General features: G+C 42.6%; 1 protein-coding gene across 1 annotated transcript in view; it reads left to right on the top strand.

Moving 5' to 3' along the window:
• The window catches only part of LOC308280834 (phosphate-regulating neutral endopeptidase PHEX-like), a gene marked incomplete at its 5' end in the record, with an annotated part of 45,721 nt that overhangs the window by 12,928 nt on the left and 13,097 nt on the right, over positions 1–19,696 (top strand). The window contains 10 exons of the mRNA XM_080755153.1: positions 270–386; positions 753–836; positions 3,638–3,780; positions 4,498–4,591; positions 7,986–8,114; positions 9,832–9,933; positions 15,409–15,486; positions 16,727–16,830; positions 17,011–17,069; positions 18,879–18,933. Coding sequence (XP_080611279.1) covers positions 270–386; positions 753–836; positions 3,638–3,780; positions 4,498–4,591; positions 7,986–8,114; positions 9,832–9,933; positions 15,409–15,486; positions 16,727–16,830; positions 17,011–17,069; positions 18,879–18,933 — 965 coding nt within the window. The remainder of the gene's footprint in view (positions 1–269; positions 387–752; positions 837–3,637; positions 3,781–4,497; positions 4,592–7,985; positions 8,115–9,831; positions 9,934–15,408; positions 15,487–16,726; positions 16,831–17,010; positions 17,070–18,878; positions 18,934–19,696) is intronic.

The raw sequence follows: 19,696 nt of genomic DNA, 5'->3' as shown, positions 1-19,696 counted from the left end.
TATTTCATTGAGAGTAGCTTGTAGCTTAGCTTACTACATTTTCCAAGTAGCTTGCCCATCACTGCCTGACAGCCAATCAGCGCTGATGTTGTCCGGAGGTTTTGGGACATCCTTTTCTCTTTGATTCTGACATGACTTAATATATTTTACCAACGCCACCAAAGTGAAGCGATTGAAGCGACTGGAATAGAGTAAATAGCTTCAGGTTTGAACGTAGCATGACCCAGTCTCTCTCTCTCTCTCACTATAACACGGTGTCTCTCTCTCAGTATCGCCAGGCCCTCCTCAGTCTCATGGTGGACATAGCAGTGATGCTAGGAGCTCCAGAGAAAGCTGCTCTCTCTCAGATGGAAGAAGCTCTGGCCTTCGAGACCAAGCTGGCCCACGTAAGAACACACTGCATGTCATATAAATAATAGTTATTATAATGATACACCACTCTGTACTGAATGTACTGTATATGTACTGTACTGTATAGAAGAGCATAATATCCAAATATTCATTCAGTGATTGCTAAGAGAATACGGTGATTTTTGCGTTTGACCGCCGTTACTTTTCTTACCTTTTAAAAAGATGGGTCCATGAGAAGAAAACGGACTCAGAGGAATATCTAGTATACATTATGTAATGTAGTGAAATGTCAGCGTGGTTGTACTGTTGTTCACTGTGTTGTTGTTGTTGTTGTTGTTGTACTGTTGTTCACTGTGTTGTTGTTGTTGTTGTTGTTGTTGTTGTTGTACTGTTGTTTTCAGATCCTCATTCCCTATGAGAACAGGACCAGTGAGAGCATGTATAATAAATACACCCTGTCCCGCCTGCAACGAGCCATTCCTCAGGTAATACTATTACTGCTACTACATGTATAATAAATACACCCTGGCCCGCCTGCAACGAGCCATTCCACAGGTAATACTGTTACTACTACTATTACTGCTACTACTACTACTGCTACTACATGTATAATAAATACACCCTGTCCCGTCTGCAACGAGCCATACCTCAGGTAATACTGTTACTACTACTATTACTACTACTGACTCTAACCCTGCAACGAGCCATACCACAGGTAATACTGTTACTACTACTACTATTACTACTACTGACTCTAACCCTGCAACAAGCCATACCTCAGGTAGGATACCATTAATACTACTATTACTACTACTAACACTAACCCTGTTTACTAGTACTACTATAATAAATACACCCTGGCCCGCCTGCAACGAGCCATACCTCAGGTAGGATACCATTAATACTACTATTACTACTACTAACACTAACCCTGTTTACTAGTACTACTATAATAAATACACCCTGTCCCGCCTGCAACGAGCCATACCTCAGGTAGGATACCATTAATACTACTATTACTACTACTAACACTAACCCTGTTTACTAGTACTACTATAATAAATACACCCTGTCCCGCCTGCAAAGAGCCATTCCTCAGGTAATACTGATACTACTACTACTACTATTACTGCTGCTACTACTACTACTACTACTACTACTACTACTACTACTACTACTACTACTACTACTGATACTACCCATACTATTAACCCTGCAACGAGCCATTCCACAGGTAATACTGTTTACTAGTACTACTATAACAAATACACCCTGTCCCGCCTGCAACGAGTCATACCACAGGTAGGATACCATTAATACTATTACTACCCATACTATTAACCCTGCAACGAGCCATACCACAGGTAGGAATATTAATTACTGCTGCTGCTGCTACTACTACTACTAACACTAACCCTGCAAAGAGCCATACCACAGGTAATACTATTACTACTACTATTACTGCTACTACTGATACTAACCATACTATTAACCCTGCAACGAGCCATACCTCAGGTAATACTGTTACTACTACTATTACTACTACTACTGACTCTAACCCTGCAACGAGCCATACCACAGGTAATACTATTACTAGTACTACTACTACTACTATTACTACTACTGATACTAACCATACTATTAACCCTGCAAAGAGCCATTCCACAGGTAGGAATATCATAATGATAGTAACTAGAAAAGATGCAATTGGAAATTGCAAGTGTGGTTGTTGTGATATTATTCTAGATTATACGATATATTCTGCAGCAAGCTAACTGTCATGTGAAGCTCAAACCAATCCTCCAATTGCATCTTATTTCCATCAATCTCCAATGGCAGCAGAAAGGTTTACGGAATGTTCATCTTTTATGCTAACTCCTAGCGCTGTCAGTATAATTGATTTGACCAGAAAACAGAGTGCACTGGCCACGTTCAGATGTTTAAAAAGATATTTTGTAGGCCTACTGTGTTTATAGACGGTTGTGACCCTCTCAAATGAGCAGTTACCTGGTCGGCAGGGACGTGCTGGGCCCCTGATTCAGCCCGGGAAAAAGAGTTGTAGAGGCCCTCATTGTGCGTAGCAGCAGCGCTATAGAGAGAGATCTCTCTCTATAGCGCTGCTGCTACTCAAAGATTTGCCATTTCAGATCATGACAAGTGACAAGCCAGTGGGCCAATTACATGAGTTATATTTTGTCGTTGTCGGGTGGAAACCTTGTATGTCCAAAACCGTTCCTTTTGTATTTATCATCTATAAAATGTGCTAAACTAGTGAAAACAGCCGATCTACAAGCACACAACGCCTCGTGGTGTGAGGCGTTGTGTGCTTGTAGATCTGCTGTTTTCACTACTTTTGTGCGACGGCCTTGTACGATGAAGCAGGGCTTTGCGAAAAAATGTACAAATTTGAAACTTGGAGATGCGAGGTTTCTGCCCGACAGTGACGATTTACTTTGTTGACTTCCCAGAACCCAAAATGGAACGAAGGCTGATATATATATTTTTTTCCTAATGGCCGGCCTGGACCAGCCGGGAATGAACCGGCCGTTTGGGAGTTGTCCCGCTTTTCCCAATGGCCAGCACGTCCCTGCAGGTCGGTCAACCTAAAAGTAAACTCAACCTGCCAGAAAGTTGTATTTACCTTCCGGGGGCACGTGGACAAGCCTTAAGCCCTTTGCACACAGGCGCGTTTAACCGCACGGATAAAACGGACAATATCATTTTTTGAAAAGAAAACAATGATTCTCTACGACCTCATGCACACCGGCTCCGAATTAGCCGTGCGACGAGTGGCTGCCGCCGTACGTTTTTTTCTCGATCGAACCCAGTTCAATTTGTGCGTCTTGTCGCATGCGGTGAAAAACTCATCACTCCTTTTATGACTCCTTTTGGGATCCGCAGCGCCGATTCCGCACAGAATTGCACACCAAATCCAATGCGTTTTATTCATACAGCAAACGGAAGAAACGCAACTGTCCTGTGTGCAAAGGGCTTTAGTGTCAATGCCTGTCTATGGGGCTTTTAAGCCGTGACATCATTTTGTAGTCAGACCTCAAAGCAGATTTATTATCAATATCTGTCCCTCGATATTTCAACAGATCCGAGACAAAAATAACAACTAAAGTATAGTTCTACCACTTTCCTTTCAACAACAAAGAGTAGAAAAAATTGTAAATAGTAAAAATATTAAAAAGATTCACGGGCGCTGGGGCCTTTTGGCCCCAAAAGTTCTCCTCTGCCTACAAAATGATGTCAGACTTAAGAGCCCGTATTCTCTCTCCTGCAGTTTGATTGGCTGCGCTACGTCCAGACGGTGGTGTCATCAAAAGGCGACCCAGAAGTCATCATCACGTCTTCAGAGCCCGTCATCGTCAGAGCACCGCAGTACTTTAAAGATCTGTTTAAACTGCTTAATGCTACAGAACCCAGGTATACTCTATGTACCATCTATATACACACTGTATATATACCATATAGAACCATAGAACCCAGGTATAAAACATGATACACACTGAGCTCCTCAGTACTTTAAAGGAGTAGTTCACCCCCAAAATGACTTTTTTTCTATTGATTAGTCATGCCATGGAGACTAGAGTTCAATAATATTTTTTGGTTTTTGTCACATTCCTAAGACAAAAATTTGATTCGAGTAAATTTAACCCCATGGATTCCGGATGGGGACCCGTTTCGAAACGGGTCCCCATCTGGGACGAATGGGGGTAAATTTGAATGTGACAAAAACCAAAAAATATTATTGAACTCTAGTCTCCATGGCATGACTAATCAATAGAAAAAAAGTCATTTTGGGGGTGAACTACTCCTTTAAAGATCTGTTTAAGCTGCTCAACCCATTTAGGCCTAGAACTATTGACTGCTTTAACTGTTGAAAAATAGCAGATATACAAGCTCACAGCACAGCACAGCACCGAGTGCCGCGCTGCGAGCTTGTAGATGATCTGCTATTTTTGAAAACGTCGTGAAAATGTGTGCAAATCTTTGAATATATCTATTTTTAGAGTGAACGTTTGTAACTCAAATTTTGCTTCTGGGTAATTATATTGTCTCTCTCTGTGTCTCTATGTCTCTCTACCAGGACGGTAGCTAACTATGTCTCTCTCTCTCTGTGTCTCTATGTCTCTCTACCAGGACGGTAGCTAACTATGTCCAGTGGAGGACGGTGTTCTCTAGGATCACCACTCTGAGCCGCCGCTTCCTCTACCGATACCTGGACTTTGCACGGGTAGGAGCGCACGTACATACACACACACGCACACACACACACGCACACACACACGCACGCACGCACACACACGCACACACGCACACATAAACACACACAAACACGCACGGGGTGCACTGCTTCATCATACAAGGCCGTCGCACAAAAGTAGTGAAAACAGCAGATCTACAAGCACACCATGAGGCGTTGTGTGCTTGTAGATCTGCTGTTTTCACTAGCTTAAATCATTTTAAAAATGATAGATGCAAAACAAATGGTTTTGGACATACAAGATTTTCACCGGACAACGACGATATCTGAACTTGTTACTGGAGTAGTGGGAACGCCACCGTCGCCCCCTGCAATGTTGTGGCCCTCGGCTTGGTACCCTAGACATGATTCGGCCCTTGTGGAAAACTAATTGGGGAACCCTGCCATTAGGTTCACTGTACCTTCTGCCAGAGGGCAGGAGTACACATTCTCCATGTAAAACATGGGTAGCATCACTAACTATGTTTTGAGCCTGTCTTAAGCTGGCAATACACTACAAGATAATCGGGCCCGACTGAATCGGGTAGAATTAAACACTACAGGATCATTTTTTCAGATTATTTTACCAGATAATCTAAACGGGCTCACACTAGCCGTTTTGAACAGTCGGGCGCTCCGTACGCTACAGGATTCTATCCCGATTGAGTCGGGCTCGAACATAGCAATAATAAATAATATAATGAATACAAGATGCCACGGGGGCTGTTCTGAGAGCTGTGCTTTGCAACACGCACGCACACGCACATACAAACACATGACGTTATCCACTGACTCAACACACAACACCGCATCACGCAACGGAAAGAAAAAAGCTTCAATATGGAAGATGTGTCCTATTTTGACGATAATATGAGTTCACTTTGACACGTTTCATGTACATCCAACTCTGACATCCCCTCTCCTGCGCTAAAGTGCTGCTCCGTCCTTCTCATGGTGCCTGATTTATGATTAGTCGTATGACTGTGTAGCGCACCCAGAACAAGATCTCCAAGACCAAATTGTATCTGTTCCGTTCCACGTTGTAGGTTTGTAGATCAGGATGGGCGTGTACTTCTTCGACGGGATTTATGGTTCTTTGAAGTCGAGCCGGATCTCTGGGATCCGTTCCTTTCAAAGAGCCGTTCAAAAGACTGGCTCATTAGTTACTTTGTAGATTTTGATTATAATAACAAATAACTTCAACCCTATATACATTTATTTCTGCCATATAGGTAGGCCTACATACCTGCCATTTGAAAATTGCTCACAATGCGTTACATTGTGAGCTTGTAAAAAGATTTTTCTACATTTTGTTCATTGGGAAATCTGTGAAACAGGACATTCTGCCTACTTTCTACTATTGCCTATTGGTACTCTCTGTAGGCTACTTTAATTAAATGTTGAATGATACCAATACGTTTGTACTTTTACTCAAGTATATTAACATTCCAAAAACCTCTACTTGTGGCAGAGTATTTCCACATTGATTGCAGTAGGCTATTTTCCCACCACTGTTCATTAGAAAGGAACGGCTCCCTACTGCGAACCGGATCCCATCGTTCATTTCAAAGAGCCGTTCAAAATACTCGATTCGTTCGCGAACGTCCCACCTACTTGCAAGGGATGTGTGCTGGTCGCAGTCTTTCTTCTATTTGTTTGATATGTGCTGCCGTTGAGTTTTAATTTAAATCCTAATCATTCATGATACAACCTGATGGACGGACGGACGCTATGAAAAGTGTGTCTGTGTGCGGGCGCGCGTCACGTGTGTGTGTGTGAGTGAGTGAGGGAGAGGCAGAGGGAGAGGTGGAGAGGAAAAAAAAGAGATGGATCTGTCACTCAGTCAGATGTATGCTCAGAGACTTGCGTCTATCAGCGGCTGCTGTACCTATTTTCTCTCAGTCCCCTGCTGCCCTTCCAGTCTTCCAGACCAGTACTGATCCAGGAAAATATCAAACATGTTTGAAAAGAGTCGGGCTACCCCCGATCGTCCTCCGAGCCACTCGGCTGGGCTCCGAGTGGATCTGTGAGACCTCACGCTAGACGACGTTCATGCCCGATTGTCGGGCCCGTTTCAGTCGGTGGCAGCCCGATTGTCGGGAGGGTAATTAAATAGCCCGATTATCGGCTAGTGTGCGGCCAGCTTTAAAGACAACTCCCCTCTCTGCAGTCTATTTATGACAGGTCTGCTCATAAATAGACTGCAGAGAGGGGAGTTGTCTCGCTCCTATGAATCTTCATTTAGGTTTTCTAGAGTCCAGCAGCAAAGTGCATCTAAATCCTAATAAAATAAACGTCATGTGATGGGACTGCTCATAGTGATGTTTCATCATGTGATGGGACTGCTCATAGTGATGTTTCATCATGTGATGTTTCGGTGTGCCATTGTTTCGAGCGACCAGTAGTCAGAATCGCAGGTGAACTCAATTTGTATCCCACATACTTTATTAAGGTCATTTAACATGCAACACATCTTCCAGAAAACAAATTCACTGTCATTTCACATTTTCTTTATGGCCCTGTATGGACATCTTGGCCCTTTTTTTTAAGTGCAAAAACCCATCACCTACACAACAACAAAATAAACCACTATACAGAGACCAAAAAATAATATAAAAAAAATAAGATAAAGAGGCTTTTTTGTTTGATGATTATGTCTGAAATACTTTTGGTTTGAACAAAACTACAAATAAAATGGACAAAACAATAGGTAGAGTTAAGTGGGCATGTTTTTTCAAATACATTTTCCTTACCATTAATTCTATATGTCACCTTCTCCATGATTTTTATCCCACAATTTTGTAACCCATTTTTTCACCCAGTGCCAACTGCCTATTGTAATCCTGGGCTCTGCTCTCCCTCTGCCGCGCCTGGGGAGACAACGGACTGACCTCATGCTTCCTTCTATGCATGAGGAGTCCAAGTTGCTTCTTATCACCTGACAGGGGGGGATTTCCCCGGGATGGACGTAGCGTGTGGAACACGTTATTCCAACCAGTTCCTTTCCCCTCCATCAGGCGCCCCGGCTGGCTAGGGGGAGGCATTAAACTCTCTCTCTCTCTCTCTCTCTCTCTCTCTCTCTCTCTCTCTCTCTCTCTGTCTCTCTCTCTCTCTCTCTCTGTCTGTCTGTCTGTCTCTCTCTCTCTCTCTCTCTCTCTCTCTCTCTCTCTCTCTGTCTGTCTGTCTGTCTGTCTGTCTCTCTCTCTCTCTCGCTCTCTCTCTCTCTCTCTGTCTCTCTCTCTCTCTCTCTCTGTCTGTCTGTCTCTCTCTCTCTCTCTCTCTCTCTCTCTCTCTCTCTGTCTGTCTGTCTGTCTGTCTCTCTCTCTCTCTCTCTCTCTCTCTCTCTCTCTCTCTCTGTCTGTCTGTCTCTCTCTCTCTCTCTCAGGTAACCACGGGAACAACCTCGTTAACCCCTCGTTGGGATAAGTGTGTGAACTACGTAGAGAACACGTTGATCTACGCTACGGGACGCCTGTTTGTAGACACACACTTCCAAGAGGACAAGAAGACCATGGTACACACACACACACACACACACACACACACACACACACACACACACACACACACACACACACACACACACACACACACACACACACAAGAAGACATGGTGTGTGGGTTTGAGATGGGAGGATAAGTAAGGGATGGCGTCTCATTCAGCGGTCGTTATGGAGTCATAACGCCACCGACGCGGAGCGAGATGTTATCCCACGTATTGCACGGTTAGGTATGTTTGGCAAATAGGTTTGGTGTAGAGGTAGAAAAGAGCAGAATAAGTACAGTGAAAGGTCAAGTTTACTAAGTATTGACCATTTATGTGTGTGTGACAGATGGAGGAGTTAATTGAAGGTGTGTAGTTATTATTGTGTATATATTATAATGGGTGTTTATGTGCAGATGGAGGAGTTAATTGAAGGTGTGTAGTTATTATTGTGTATATATTATAATGGGTGTTTATGTGCAGATGGAGGAGTTAATTTAAGGTGTGTAGATAAAGTTGTGTATATGTTACAATGGGTGTTTATGTACAGATGGAAGAGTTAATTGAAGGTGTGTAGTTATTATTGTGTATATATTTCTATGGGTGTTTATGTGCAGATGGAGGAGTTAATTGAAGGTGTGTAGTTATTATTGTGTATATATTATAATGGGTGTTTATGTGCAGATGGAGGAGTTAATAGAAGGTGTGTAGATAAAGTTGTGTATTTTCTATGGGTGTTTATGTGCAGATGGAGGAGTTAATAGAAGGTGTGTAGTTATTATTGTGTATATGTTATAATGGGTGTTTATGTGCAGATGGAGGAGTTATTAGAAGGTGTGTAGATAAAGTTGTGTATTTTCTATGGGTGTTTATGTGCAGATGGAGGAGTTAATAGAAGGTGTGTAGATATTATTGTGTATATGTTATAATGGGTGTTTATGTGCAGATGGAAGAGTTAATAGAAGGTGTGTAGTTATTATTGTGTATATGTTATAATGGGTGTTTATGTGCAGATGGAGGAGTTAATAGAAGGTGTGTAGATAAAGTTGTGTATTTTCTATGGGTGCTTATGTGCAGATGGAGGAGTTAATTGAAGGTGTGTAGATAAAGTTGTGTATATATTATAATGGGTGTTTATGTGCAGATGGAGGAGTTAATTGAAGGTGTGTAGATAAAGTTGTGTATATATTATAATGGGTGTTTATGTGCAGATGGAGGAGTTAATTGAAGGTGTGTAGTTTTTATTGTGTATATGTTATAATGGGTGTTTATGTGCAGATGGAGGAGTTAATTGAAGGTGTGTAGTTATTATTGTGTATATATTATAATGGGTGTTTATGTGCAGATGGAGGAGTTAATTGAAGGTGTGTAGTTATTATTGTGTATATATTATAATGGGTGTTTATGTGCAGATGGAGGAGTTAATTGAAGGTGTGTAGATAAAGTTGTGTATATATTATAATGGGTGTTTATGTGCAGATGGAGGAGTTAATTGAAGGTGTGTAGTTATTATTGTGTATATATTGTAATGGGTGTTTATGTGCAGATGGAGGAGTTAATAGACGGTGTGTAGTTATTAGTGTGTATATATTTCTATGGGTGTTTGTGTGCAGATGGAGGAGTTAATTGAAGGTGTGTAGTTATTATTGTGTATATATTATAATGAGTGTTTATGTGCAGATGGAGGAGTTAATAGAAGGTGTGTAGTTATTAGTGTGTATATATTTCTATGGGTGTTTATGTGCAGATGGAGGAGTTAATTGAAGGTGTACGCTGGGCGTTCATTGACATGTTGGAGAAGGAGAATGATTGGATGGACACGCCCACTAAGAAGAGAGCTACTGAGAAGGTAAAAACATTACATTACATTAACATAATGCTATTCTTTTACTTTTACATTACTAGAGTTTTGTAAGTGAAATCAATCACTTATTAGTCTGGTCAGAGTGTCATGTCAAGCTCATTGATTGATTGATTGATTGATTGATTGATTGATTTTATTTGAAAAGCAGCAAATAATTAATAAGTTATTAAAAATCGAACCTTGGTTCGAAGTGAAGCGGTGAATTTGTATTCTATGTGTTCTAGAGCTATGCAATCTGTGTTCTAGATCTATACATTCTGTGTTCTAGATCTATACTTTCTATGTGCTTTAGTTCTATATTTCTATGAATTCTGAATTCTGAATGACTTTGTCTGGAGGGCCAAATTGTCATGTGAAGCTTGACCAATCCTCAATACTGCATGCACGGGACATGTACAGGACAGACAAAGCCACTCCTTGGAAGCAGCTTTCACCGCTTCAAAAACAAAACAAGTTACAGTACAAATATACTTATACAGAACAAACAAACAAACAATACAAACATAAAAACAAACACAAAGCATAAACCCTTGTCTTTCTTAAACTATAGGTGTACCCTTTCTAAAAGACCTGCTTTTATCGTCTGCTTAAAAACCCTTACATTGGTTGTAGTTTAGCCTTTTCCACCGACAAAGAACCGGTTCCAGAACCAGTGCTGGTTCAACTTTCTTGGGAACTTTGGTTTGTTCTTGTGAACCGGCTTGTGTTTCCACCAGATTGAACCAGAGCCAAGGATTTGGCTCTGGAACCACAAAACCAAGGATTTTGTGGTTCCGGTTCTGAACCAACTTCTACGGTTCAGAACCAACTCCGGTTCTCGGTGGAAAAGCTCACCTCTGGTTCATCCCATAGGCGGGACAAAGAACCTCTGGTTCATCCCATAGGCGGGAGGAAGAACCAGAACCGGTTCTTTGCCGGTGGAAAAGGCCCCTATGTGGCTCCTAGGTATGTAAAAGAACCCTTACCTGCTTTACCTTTAAAAGTTGGGTGGCCCATCATCATGTCTGCTATGCTAGCTCTGGTAAAGTGTGTGTCACATCACTTACTCGCGTAAAACATCTCTTTAGATATTCAGGGACCTCCATATTTAATTTGATGTACGGTTAGGGTTAGGTCAGTCTTGACATTGTCACGGCTGGCTCAAGCAGTAACAAAACGAAGGGGAGAGGAGACATGGCAAAAGTGTAACAAAGTGTATTTATTAAAGATAGGCCTAGGACAATAAACCTAAATAAGGTTGTCAACAGCAACCAAGGCAAAAAGGATCCTATGAAGTGTGGAGTCAGTGATCAGTGGTGTAAATGTGGATGAGTGGAACATGGTGTAGTGCAGGGTGTTGGATGGAAAGTAAAGCTAGAACTAACTAAACATAACAGAACAAGGGCATGGCGCAAAGGCTGGTGGAGACATCTGCCTCCTCCGGATCTCTCCTTCAGAAGGGCATGGGCTGGCTTTTTATAGACTCCTGGAGGCACCGGGCCCAGGTGCTCTCCAATGAGCCATTAGCCCAACGAGCCAATGAGGCCCCACCCAGCTCACCTATTAGGACACAGTTAAGCAAGGCAGGCACACCTCTAATGACCGACTAAATGTGTGGGGCATCACACCCCCCCCCTTAAAGTCATGGATCCCACTAGGATCCATGGCCCAGTAAATAAACTATTTACTTAAGGTGCTTAATTTAATTCAATTAAGGATAACAAAATGATAACAAACCCCATTAAACCAAAATGCAATAATATACCCCCAAATCAGTGCATTCTACATCATCAATGTTAACATTAATGTATACCATGGTTTTACTACATTCTAAATAAGTACTTTTCAATTCATCGTCAACAATACGAGTGCACTAGTAACACTCCAATAGCCCTGGCCCTGCAATACTCCTGGACTCTCCTCCCCCCTCAACGGCTGGATCAGGTGTTTCAGCTAGCATTGATGCCGTCAAGGAGCAGGACAGGCCAGGGATTGCAACACCAGGCACTAAAAAACAAACAAAGACAGCAAGTATTAGATATGGACACTGGTACACTGGTTTAACAGCTCTACACATCAACCATTTAGTCCTCTACCTCAGTCACTGCCACTGACTGAGAAGATGGACTGACTCACGAGTCACGACCATGGCAAGGTCGCAACAGGTTTACATGACATAACTGAGTAGTTTTGTGAAAATTAGGAGTTGAAATGAGGTAGGTGACCTCTGACATACGCTCAACAACAGTGTATGGACCTGTAAGCTTTGCTTGAAAAGGTAAAAGAGCAAACACCTGCTCACCCGGTCTGAATTTCCGACGTTCAGACCGCTGACCAAATGAACGCTTCATTTTTACTTTAGCATTTTCACAGATCACATTAGTAGGCTTAGAGGAGATAATGCGATTCAACAATGGAGGTGCTGACACATTTTCCCACACACGAGCCCCAGCATGCTCGTTACCCAGGAGAACATCAACCCCAGCCACCGGTAATGCAGTACGCAACGCCACCTCCACCGGGCCCTGAACCAGGCCACATTCTAGATTGATTTTGTGTATAGGAGAAGGGATTACGGACATGCCCATACCACGGCTCAACATGGCATCCCCAGTCGCAGACTGTGAAGAGAATGGTAGGAGTGAGTCAAGAACATACGTGCTCATCGCCGCTGTGTCTCTCAGAATTGTCACAGGTACTTTTTCCTGTGAGCCCACAAGAGAGATAAACCCCCTTTCCACAAACGGTCGAAACGCCTCATCTACACCGCCGAGACTACTCTCGCTCTCATGTAGAGGACCTACCGACCTCACATTTGACACAGGCCCAATGGCCGCAGTCGACTTCACCTCCATCGTTCCATCTCTTTGTTTCCAGGAATAACAGTCTGCTTTAATGTGACCTTTCCGGCCACAGTAATGACATGCTTTTTCACCGTCACGGGCAGCCCAACTTTTCCTGTCCTCCGGTTTCGAATTCCTATGGAAAGGCGCGCTGTGACCACCCTCCCCATGGCTGGATGTGACACCCTCCCGGTGCGTAACTTGGGCACCCCGTGGTACCCAGTCTCTGTGTGTCAACACATACTGATCAGCCAAAGCAGCAGCTTCTGCAACAGTTTTAGTCTGCTGTTCAGTGACATAAGTAGCAATACGACTCTGAACGGCAATTTTAAACTGCTCTAACAGTATTAAGTCACATAACTTCTCCATTGTGTCCCCACCTGCAGCCATACGCCACCGGTTAAAGTTGATGACCAGTTCTCGCGAGAACTCCAAATATGACTGGTCGTCAGTTTTCCTATTATTCCTAAAGCGCTGCCGATAACTTTCAGGCACCATCTCGTACGCTTTAAGGACAGCAGCTTTAACAGTAGCATAGGTTAAACTATCAGTTACTGATAACGCCGAATATGCATCTTGTGCCTTCCCGGTTAGAACGCACTGTAGCATCACAGTCAGGTCAGCCGCAGGCCAACCTCTCGAGTCTGCCAACCTTTCAAACAAAGAAAAAAAAGTTTCAGGCTCTTTTTCATTGAATTTTGGCATTAACCTCAAATTGTTAACCAGGTCAAAAGGCTGCTTTTCTACAGCTGGGCCTCCACCAGGATCTAACAGCCTCTGATCCATTTTACCTTCTTTTACCAGTTCTACCCTTTCCCTCTGCAAATTAATCCTGAGTTTTTCCATTTCAATTTTCCCTTTTTCAATTCCAACCCTTTCTTTTTCAATTACCCCCTGTTGCTTTGTCCTCTCCATTTCGAGCTGAATAAGCAACAGTTCTTTTTGTTGTTCAAATGAAAACTGACCCTGACTAGGTAACGGCAACACATTGCTTTTGCTTCCCTCTGTTTCAACTTCTGACTCTGGCAAGATGCCAATCTCTCCTAAATTGGCCATTAACACCAATTTAATGGTTTGGGTTTTGCGTCTCCTGTCCCCAACGTCAACCTTATAATGATCAGCAATTTCCAAAAGCTGCTCCTTACTACAACCATCCAAAAAGTCATCGGACGGTGACGCCACAAACTTGTCAATTTGAGCCATAGTTACGTTTGAATGTTACAGACAAAATTAAGTGAAACACCAATACAATTTTGAGCACACAGGAGCGTCCCCTAACTGCCTAGCCAAAGCTTATCTAACTCACCCCTAGCTCTTCATGAGGTCTGCGTGGGTATTTACGCACTTGCTATACCTGGGGACAACGCAACCGGTTGATAGCCGCGCTGCCACACCAAGTACTGTGCCCCCGGAAGGCGCGTAGGTGACCCCAACACTACCAGAAAAATAACAAACCCCACGAAGGTTTAAAGAAACACAGCGTGGCTTTGCCTTACATGGGACAACAGCAGAAGCTCCGTACAAATGTCTACTCAAAATATGCAGTATAAGTGTGTCACAAAACTCAGCCCAACATTCAAATAACTCCAATGCCCAACGGAAAAATACGGTAACTCAAAAAATGCATTTTAACGGTAACAAAACAGCAAGACTGCACCCACCGAAAAATAATTTGAAAACCGCGTCAAAATAGACAATGGGGAATCCAGAGCCAAACTCCCCAACCGCATCTAATTGGCAAAAATTTACCCCACAGGGAAACCCCAATTACTTCTAGTTACAGACCGGCTATCAAAAACACCTCTGTAGGCGCGCGCACAAAATATTTAACTTTAACCAAAGTTTAAAGTTCAAATACTCACGTTAAGACGAGCCCCCATTTATCACGGCTGGCTCAAGCAGTAACAAAACGAAGGGGAGAGGAGACATGGCAAAAGTGTAACAAAGTGTATTTATTAAAGATAGGCCTAAGACAATAAACCTAAATAAGGTTGTCAACAGCAACCAAGGCAAAAAGGATCCTATGAAGTGTGGAGTCAGTGATCAGTGGTGTAAATGTGGATGAGTGGAACATGGTGTAGTGCAGGGTGTTGGATGGAAAGTAAAGCTAGAACTAACTAAACATAACAGAACAAGGGCATGGCGCAAAGGCTGGTGGAGACATCTGCCTCCTCCGGATCTCTCCTTCAGAAGGGCATGGGCTGGCTTTTTATAGACTCCTGGAGGCACCGGGCCCAGGTGCTCTCCAATGAGCCATTAGCCCAACGAGCCAATGAGGCCCCACCCAGCTCACCTATTAGGACACAGTTAAGCAAGGCAGGCACACCTCTAATGACCCAGACTTAATGTGTGGGGCATCACAACATGGTAACCCTGGATTCCACAGGGAGCCAGTTGATTTCCCTGAATTGATTTCTCCCTATATGGGATCTGGACCCCAGCCCTAGTATGACCCTGATCAGTCTATGCTGTCCACCAATCCTCAAGCTTATGGGACATATGCCCGTTTATGCCCATCTATGTGCATCTGGGGTCTGATGTCTGTGTCTCTCTCTCTCTCTCTCTCTCTCTCTCTCTCTCTCTCTCTCTCTCTCTCTCTCTCTCTCTCTCTCTCTCTGTCTCTCTATGTCTCTCTCAGGCTCATGCAGTCCTAGCTAAAGTAGGCTACCCAGAGTTCATATTGAATGACACCTACCTCAATGAAGACCTCAAACTGGTGAGACATTAGTGTGTGTGTGTGTGTGTGTGTGTGTGTGTGTGTGTGTGTGTGTGTGTGTGTGTGTGTGTGTGTGTGTGTGTGTGTGTGTGTGTGTGTGATTATATGTTATCTTAATGTGTCTAAAAAGACACATTTAGCCACTTGTATTCATGCATAGGGGGCGGCATAGCTCAGGGGTAGAGAAACCGTTATTAGAGCACGAAGGGTTCCTGAAGGGTTCCCAGTTGGAATCCGGGCTCCCCCTGAGTTAATGTCGAAGAGTCCTTGAGCAAGACTCTGAACCCCTAATTGCTCTCGGTGAGCAGGTTGGTGCCTTGCATGGTTTCCTCTGACATCGGTGTATGAATGTGTGCGTGAATGGGTGAATGTAATGTAAATCTATGTAAAGCGCCTTGGATAAAAGCGCTATATAAATGCACCATTTACCATTTATGCCCCCAACAACTGAAATCAAAATACTAAAATCGCTAAAACAATAGAAAGCAGTAAATTAATACATTTTAACACTCATCGTTTCTTTTCTGTAATTACAATCTAAAATATGAACCCTTGTTGTAAAAAAAACAAAGTTGTCCTTTAAGCGCGTCTTATTAAATGTCTACATTGTAAATGGTACGTTGTTCTGCTAACAGCGCCATCCAGAGTCCAAAATAAGCACCTCAGGAATCTCTGGCTGTGGCAGTCAATTTTAATATAATATCATAAATCACATGATTTCTAATTGAATGTGTGTTACTTTAATATAATAAAAATTATACAATATCTAATGTTAAATAATATAAATCCTGATGACAGTAAGTGCGAGATCATTTAGCGACCTACAACCGGGTCGCAACGTGGTCGGTAGTTTTCAGCGACCGGGTCGCTAAATCGAGCGACCGGCCCGGTAAATCACCGACCGCGCTGCTAAATCGACCGACCCAGTCGCTAAATCTACCGACCGGCCTGCAGTTTTAGGTCGGTAGATTTAGCGACCCGGTTGGTACATCTAGCGACCCGGTCGGAAGATTTTGCGCCCCGGTCGCTCGATTTAGCGACCCGGTCGCTCGCTTTAGCGGCACGGTCGGTGATTTACTGGCCCGGTTGGTAGCTTTTGCGACCCGGTCGCTGAAAACAACCGACCGCGTTGCGACCCGGTTGTAGGTCGCTAAATGATCTCGCCCTCTCTCTGATTTAAATCAGAGAGAGGGCGAGATAATATTATCACTATAATATTGAATTAATGTCCCGTTCTCAGCTGTCGTTCAAAGAGAAGGATTACTATGGCAACGTGATGCAGACCCTGAGAGTCATCGGCCAATCAGATGTGGCCTGGCTCCGGAAGACCGTCCCCCGGACAGAGTGAGTACTTCCTGTTTACTTCCTGTTCACTTCATGTTCACTTCCTGTTTACTTCCTGTTTACTTCCTGTTCACTTCCTGCTCACTTCCTGTTCACTTATTTTTCCTTTTTTTTGTGTGTGTGTGTGTGTGTGTGTGTGTGTGTGTGTGTGTGTGTGTGATGTCATGGTGATGTCATCAGGTGGTTCACCAATCCCACGACGGTCAACGCCTTCTACAGCTCCTCCACCAATCAGATCCGTAAGAGAACGACCTTTGACCTGTAGCGGTCCCTGTCAATCATCAACACATAGCTGTCATATTTTTGTCATCTGAAAGCTTTTTTTATAACACAGTTATATGATTGTGCTCAAAATTATTCAACCCCCCCCTCTCTGCATCTGGTTTATAGGCTAAATTCACAAACTGACAACTGAATGATATAAATAGATCATACAAGAACAATGTAAATAGCTATTATTCGACTCGTAATTATACCTGAAAACATCTGATAATCAACTGCATTCGATTAATCAAGTGCTTAAATAGTTGCATCAGATGTTTAGAGAAGATTAGAGAAGTAAAAAATTTGGCTAAATCTAAGGAATGGTCAGAGAAGTTCAGAGAAGAGATTATTGCTTTGTAAAAAAAAAGGAAAGGGATATAAAATAATTGCAAAGACACTGAATGTTCCTAAAAGTACAGTTTTGAGCTTAGTTGACAAGTTCTAAGTCAAAGGAAAAGTGGTTACACTAATGAACACATTTGTCAAAGGGGGTTGAATAATTTCAAGCACAACTGCAATGTAGGGGTTCTGCAATGTAGGGGTTATGTACCTTAATAACCCCTACATTAAGTTCTAATTCAGGGTAAGAATCTCTTTCATAATGTATGTCCAGTTTGCCACAGAGGCAAATATCAATTTCTAGATATCTAGAATCGCGGAGCGCTAAAATCGCGGCCAGATCTTCTCACAGTGCTTTTCACACACAACGAGCAAAACCTCAGCGAGCAGCTAACCTGACTCCGCCAGATGGTGGCAGTAGTGCGTACCGCCCTACTTTACCATCTGAGACGCAGGAAGGCCCCACAGCAGAATCAAGCTTAGGGCCCCCATGGGGACCAGAAACGGCTCTGAGTGCCAACATAGCTGGTCTACGAGATGGGTTGTTAGTTGTTAGTCATTCTGACTGGTTGGGTTGTTAGTTGGGTTGTTAGATGGGTTGTTAGTTGTTAGTCATTCTGACTGGTTGCCTCAGACCAGATGGGTTGTTAGTTGTTAGTCATTCTGACTGGTTGCCTCAGACCAGTGGATTTCAACCTTCAACCAAACAATTATTAAGGTCCATTATTTGGCATTTGAGCCAGGGACCACCATTTGATGAGATTTAGCCTCTCAGACCCAAAACCTCAAATATGTTGTTATCGTTGGATAAGATTGTGTCCACGATTCCATGCTGTATTGATGTGGTCCCTTCCCGGACCACTGGTTGAAAACCACTTGGTTAGACTATGTAGACACATTCAAGTTGTAAAAAATTAAAAAGAAGAAGAAATAAAAAAAAAAGGGTCCAGCAATGTCTTTGGTGTAAAGTAACTAAATACATTTACTTAAGTACTCTACTTAAGTACCATTTTGAGGTATTTGTATTTTACTTGAGTATTTCCTATTTCCAATACTTTTACTTCTACTCCACTACATCTCAGATCCGAATATTGTACTTTTACTCCACTACATTTATTTGAAAAATTTAGTTACTAGTTACTTTGCAGATATAGATGATTATACTATAAAACATACATAAACCACTTTAGCCCTATTTTATACTTTAGCAAATTGAAAATCTACAAGCTCCTTCTTCTGCGTTGTGAGCTTGTAGATCTGCTATTTCCAAAACATTTTGTACTTTTACTTTTAGTACTTGAAGAACATTTTGATGCCAATATTTTTTTACTTTTACGCAAGCACATTTTGAATTCTGGACTTCTACTTGCAATGCAATATTGATACTTTTACTTAAGTAGAAAATATGGGTACTTTTTCCACCATTGATATTTTCTCATTTTCAGGGTTCCCAGCTGGAGAGCTGCAGAAACCTTTCTTCTGGGGCAGAGAATATCCAAGGTGAGAAAACAACCTTTTTTTTTTCTTTTCTTTTTGTTGCCGACAATTCACCATTTGTCAGCCTTCTGGTTGGTCCCTGACTGACCAACCAGCAGGCTCTATTTGCCTCGGTCCCGCCCTTTATGTTGAATTTGCAAACAATTTTTTTTTTTTGGAGAAATAAAAACATTTAAAAACATGCTGAGTCACTATACTGCCACTGAGCAGCTCCATTTGACTGAAACCAAGTTTTAAATTAGAATTGAACACACAGAATAACAATACATGTCATGTCCATTTCACAGAGTGTTTAAATGGTTCAACTCATGCTCGTTTCACAGAGTGTTTAAATGGTTCAACTCATGTCCATTTCACTGAGTGTTTAAATGGTTCAACTCATGTCCATTTCACTGAGTGTTTAAATGGTTCAACTCATGTCCATTTCACTGAGTGTTTAAATGGTTCAACTCCTGTCCATTTCACTGAGTGTTTAAATGGTTCAACTCCTGTCCATTTCACTGAGTGCAGCAGAGGGTTTAAAGGGTTAAAATAGAATTAAATGAGAGAAGAAGAAAAAAAGCATGAAAGAGGAAATCTAGTAGCCTGATTTCAGACTCAGAGAGTGGGCGGGTCTATGGGCTGGAGGCCCAGGGACGTGCTGGGCCCCTGATTCAGCCCGGGTAAAAGAGTTGCAGCGGCCCTCATTGTGCGCTATAGAGAAAGATCTCTCTCTATAGCGCTGCTGCTACTCAAAGATTTGTGACAAAGTGACAAGCCAGTGGGC

Source organism: Nannobrachium achirus, assembly GCF_963921795.1.
Source record: "Nannobrachium achirus genome assembly, contig: SCAFFOLD_218, whole genome shotgun sequence".
In the NCBI taxonomy this organism is placed as follows: Eukaryota; Metazoa; Chordata; class Actinopteri; order Myctophiformes; family Myctophidae; genus Nannobrachium; species Nannobrachium achirus.
This window is presented reverse-complemented; position numbering and strand designations above follow the sequence as displayed.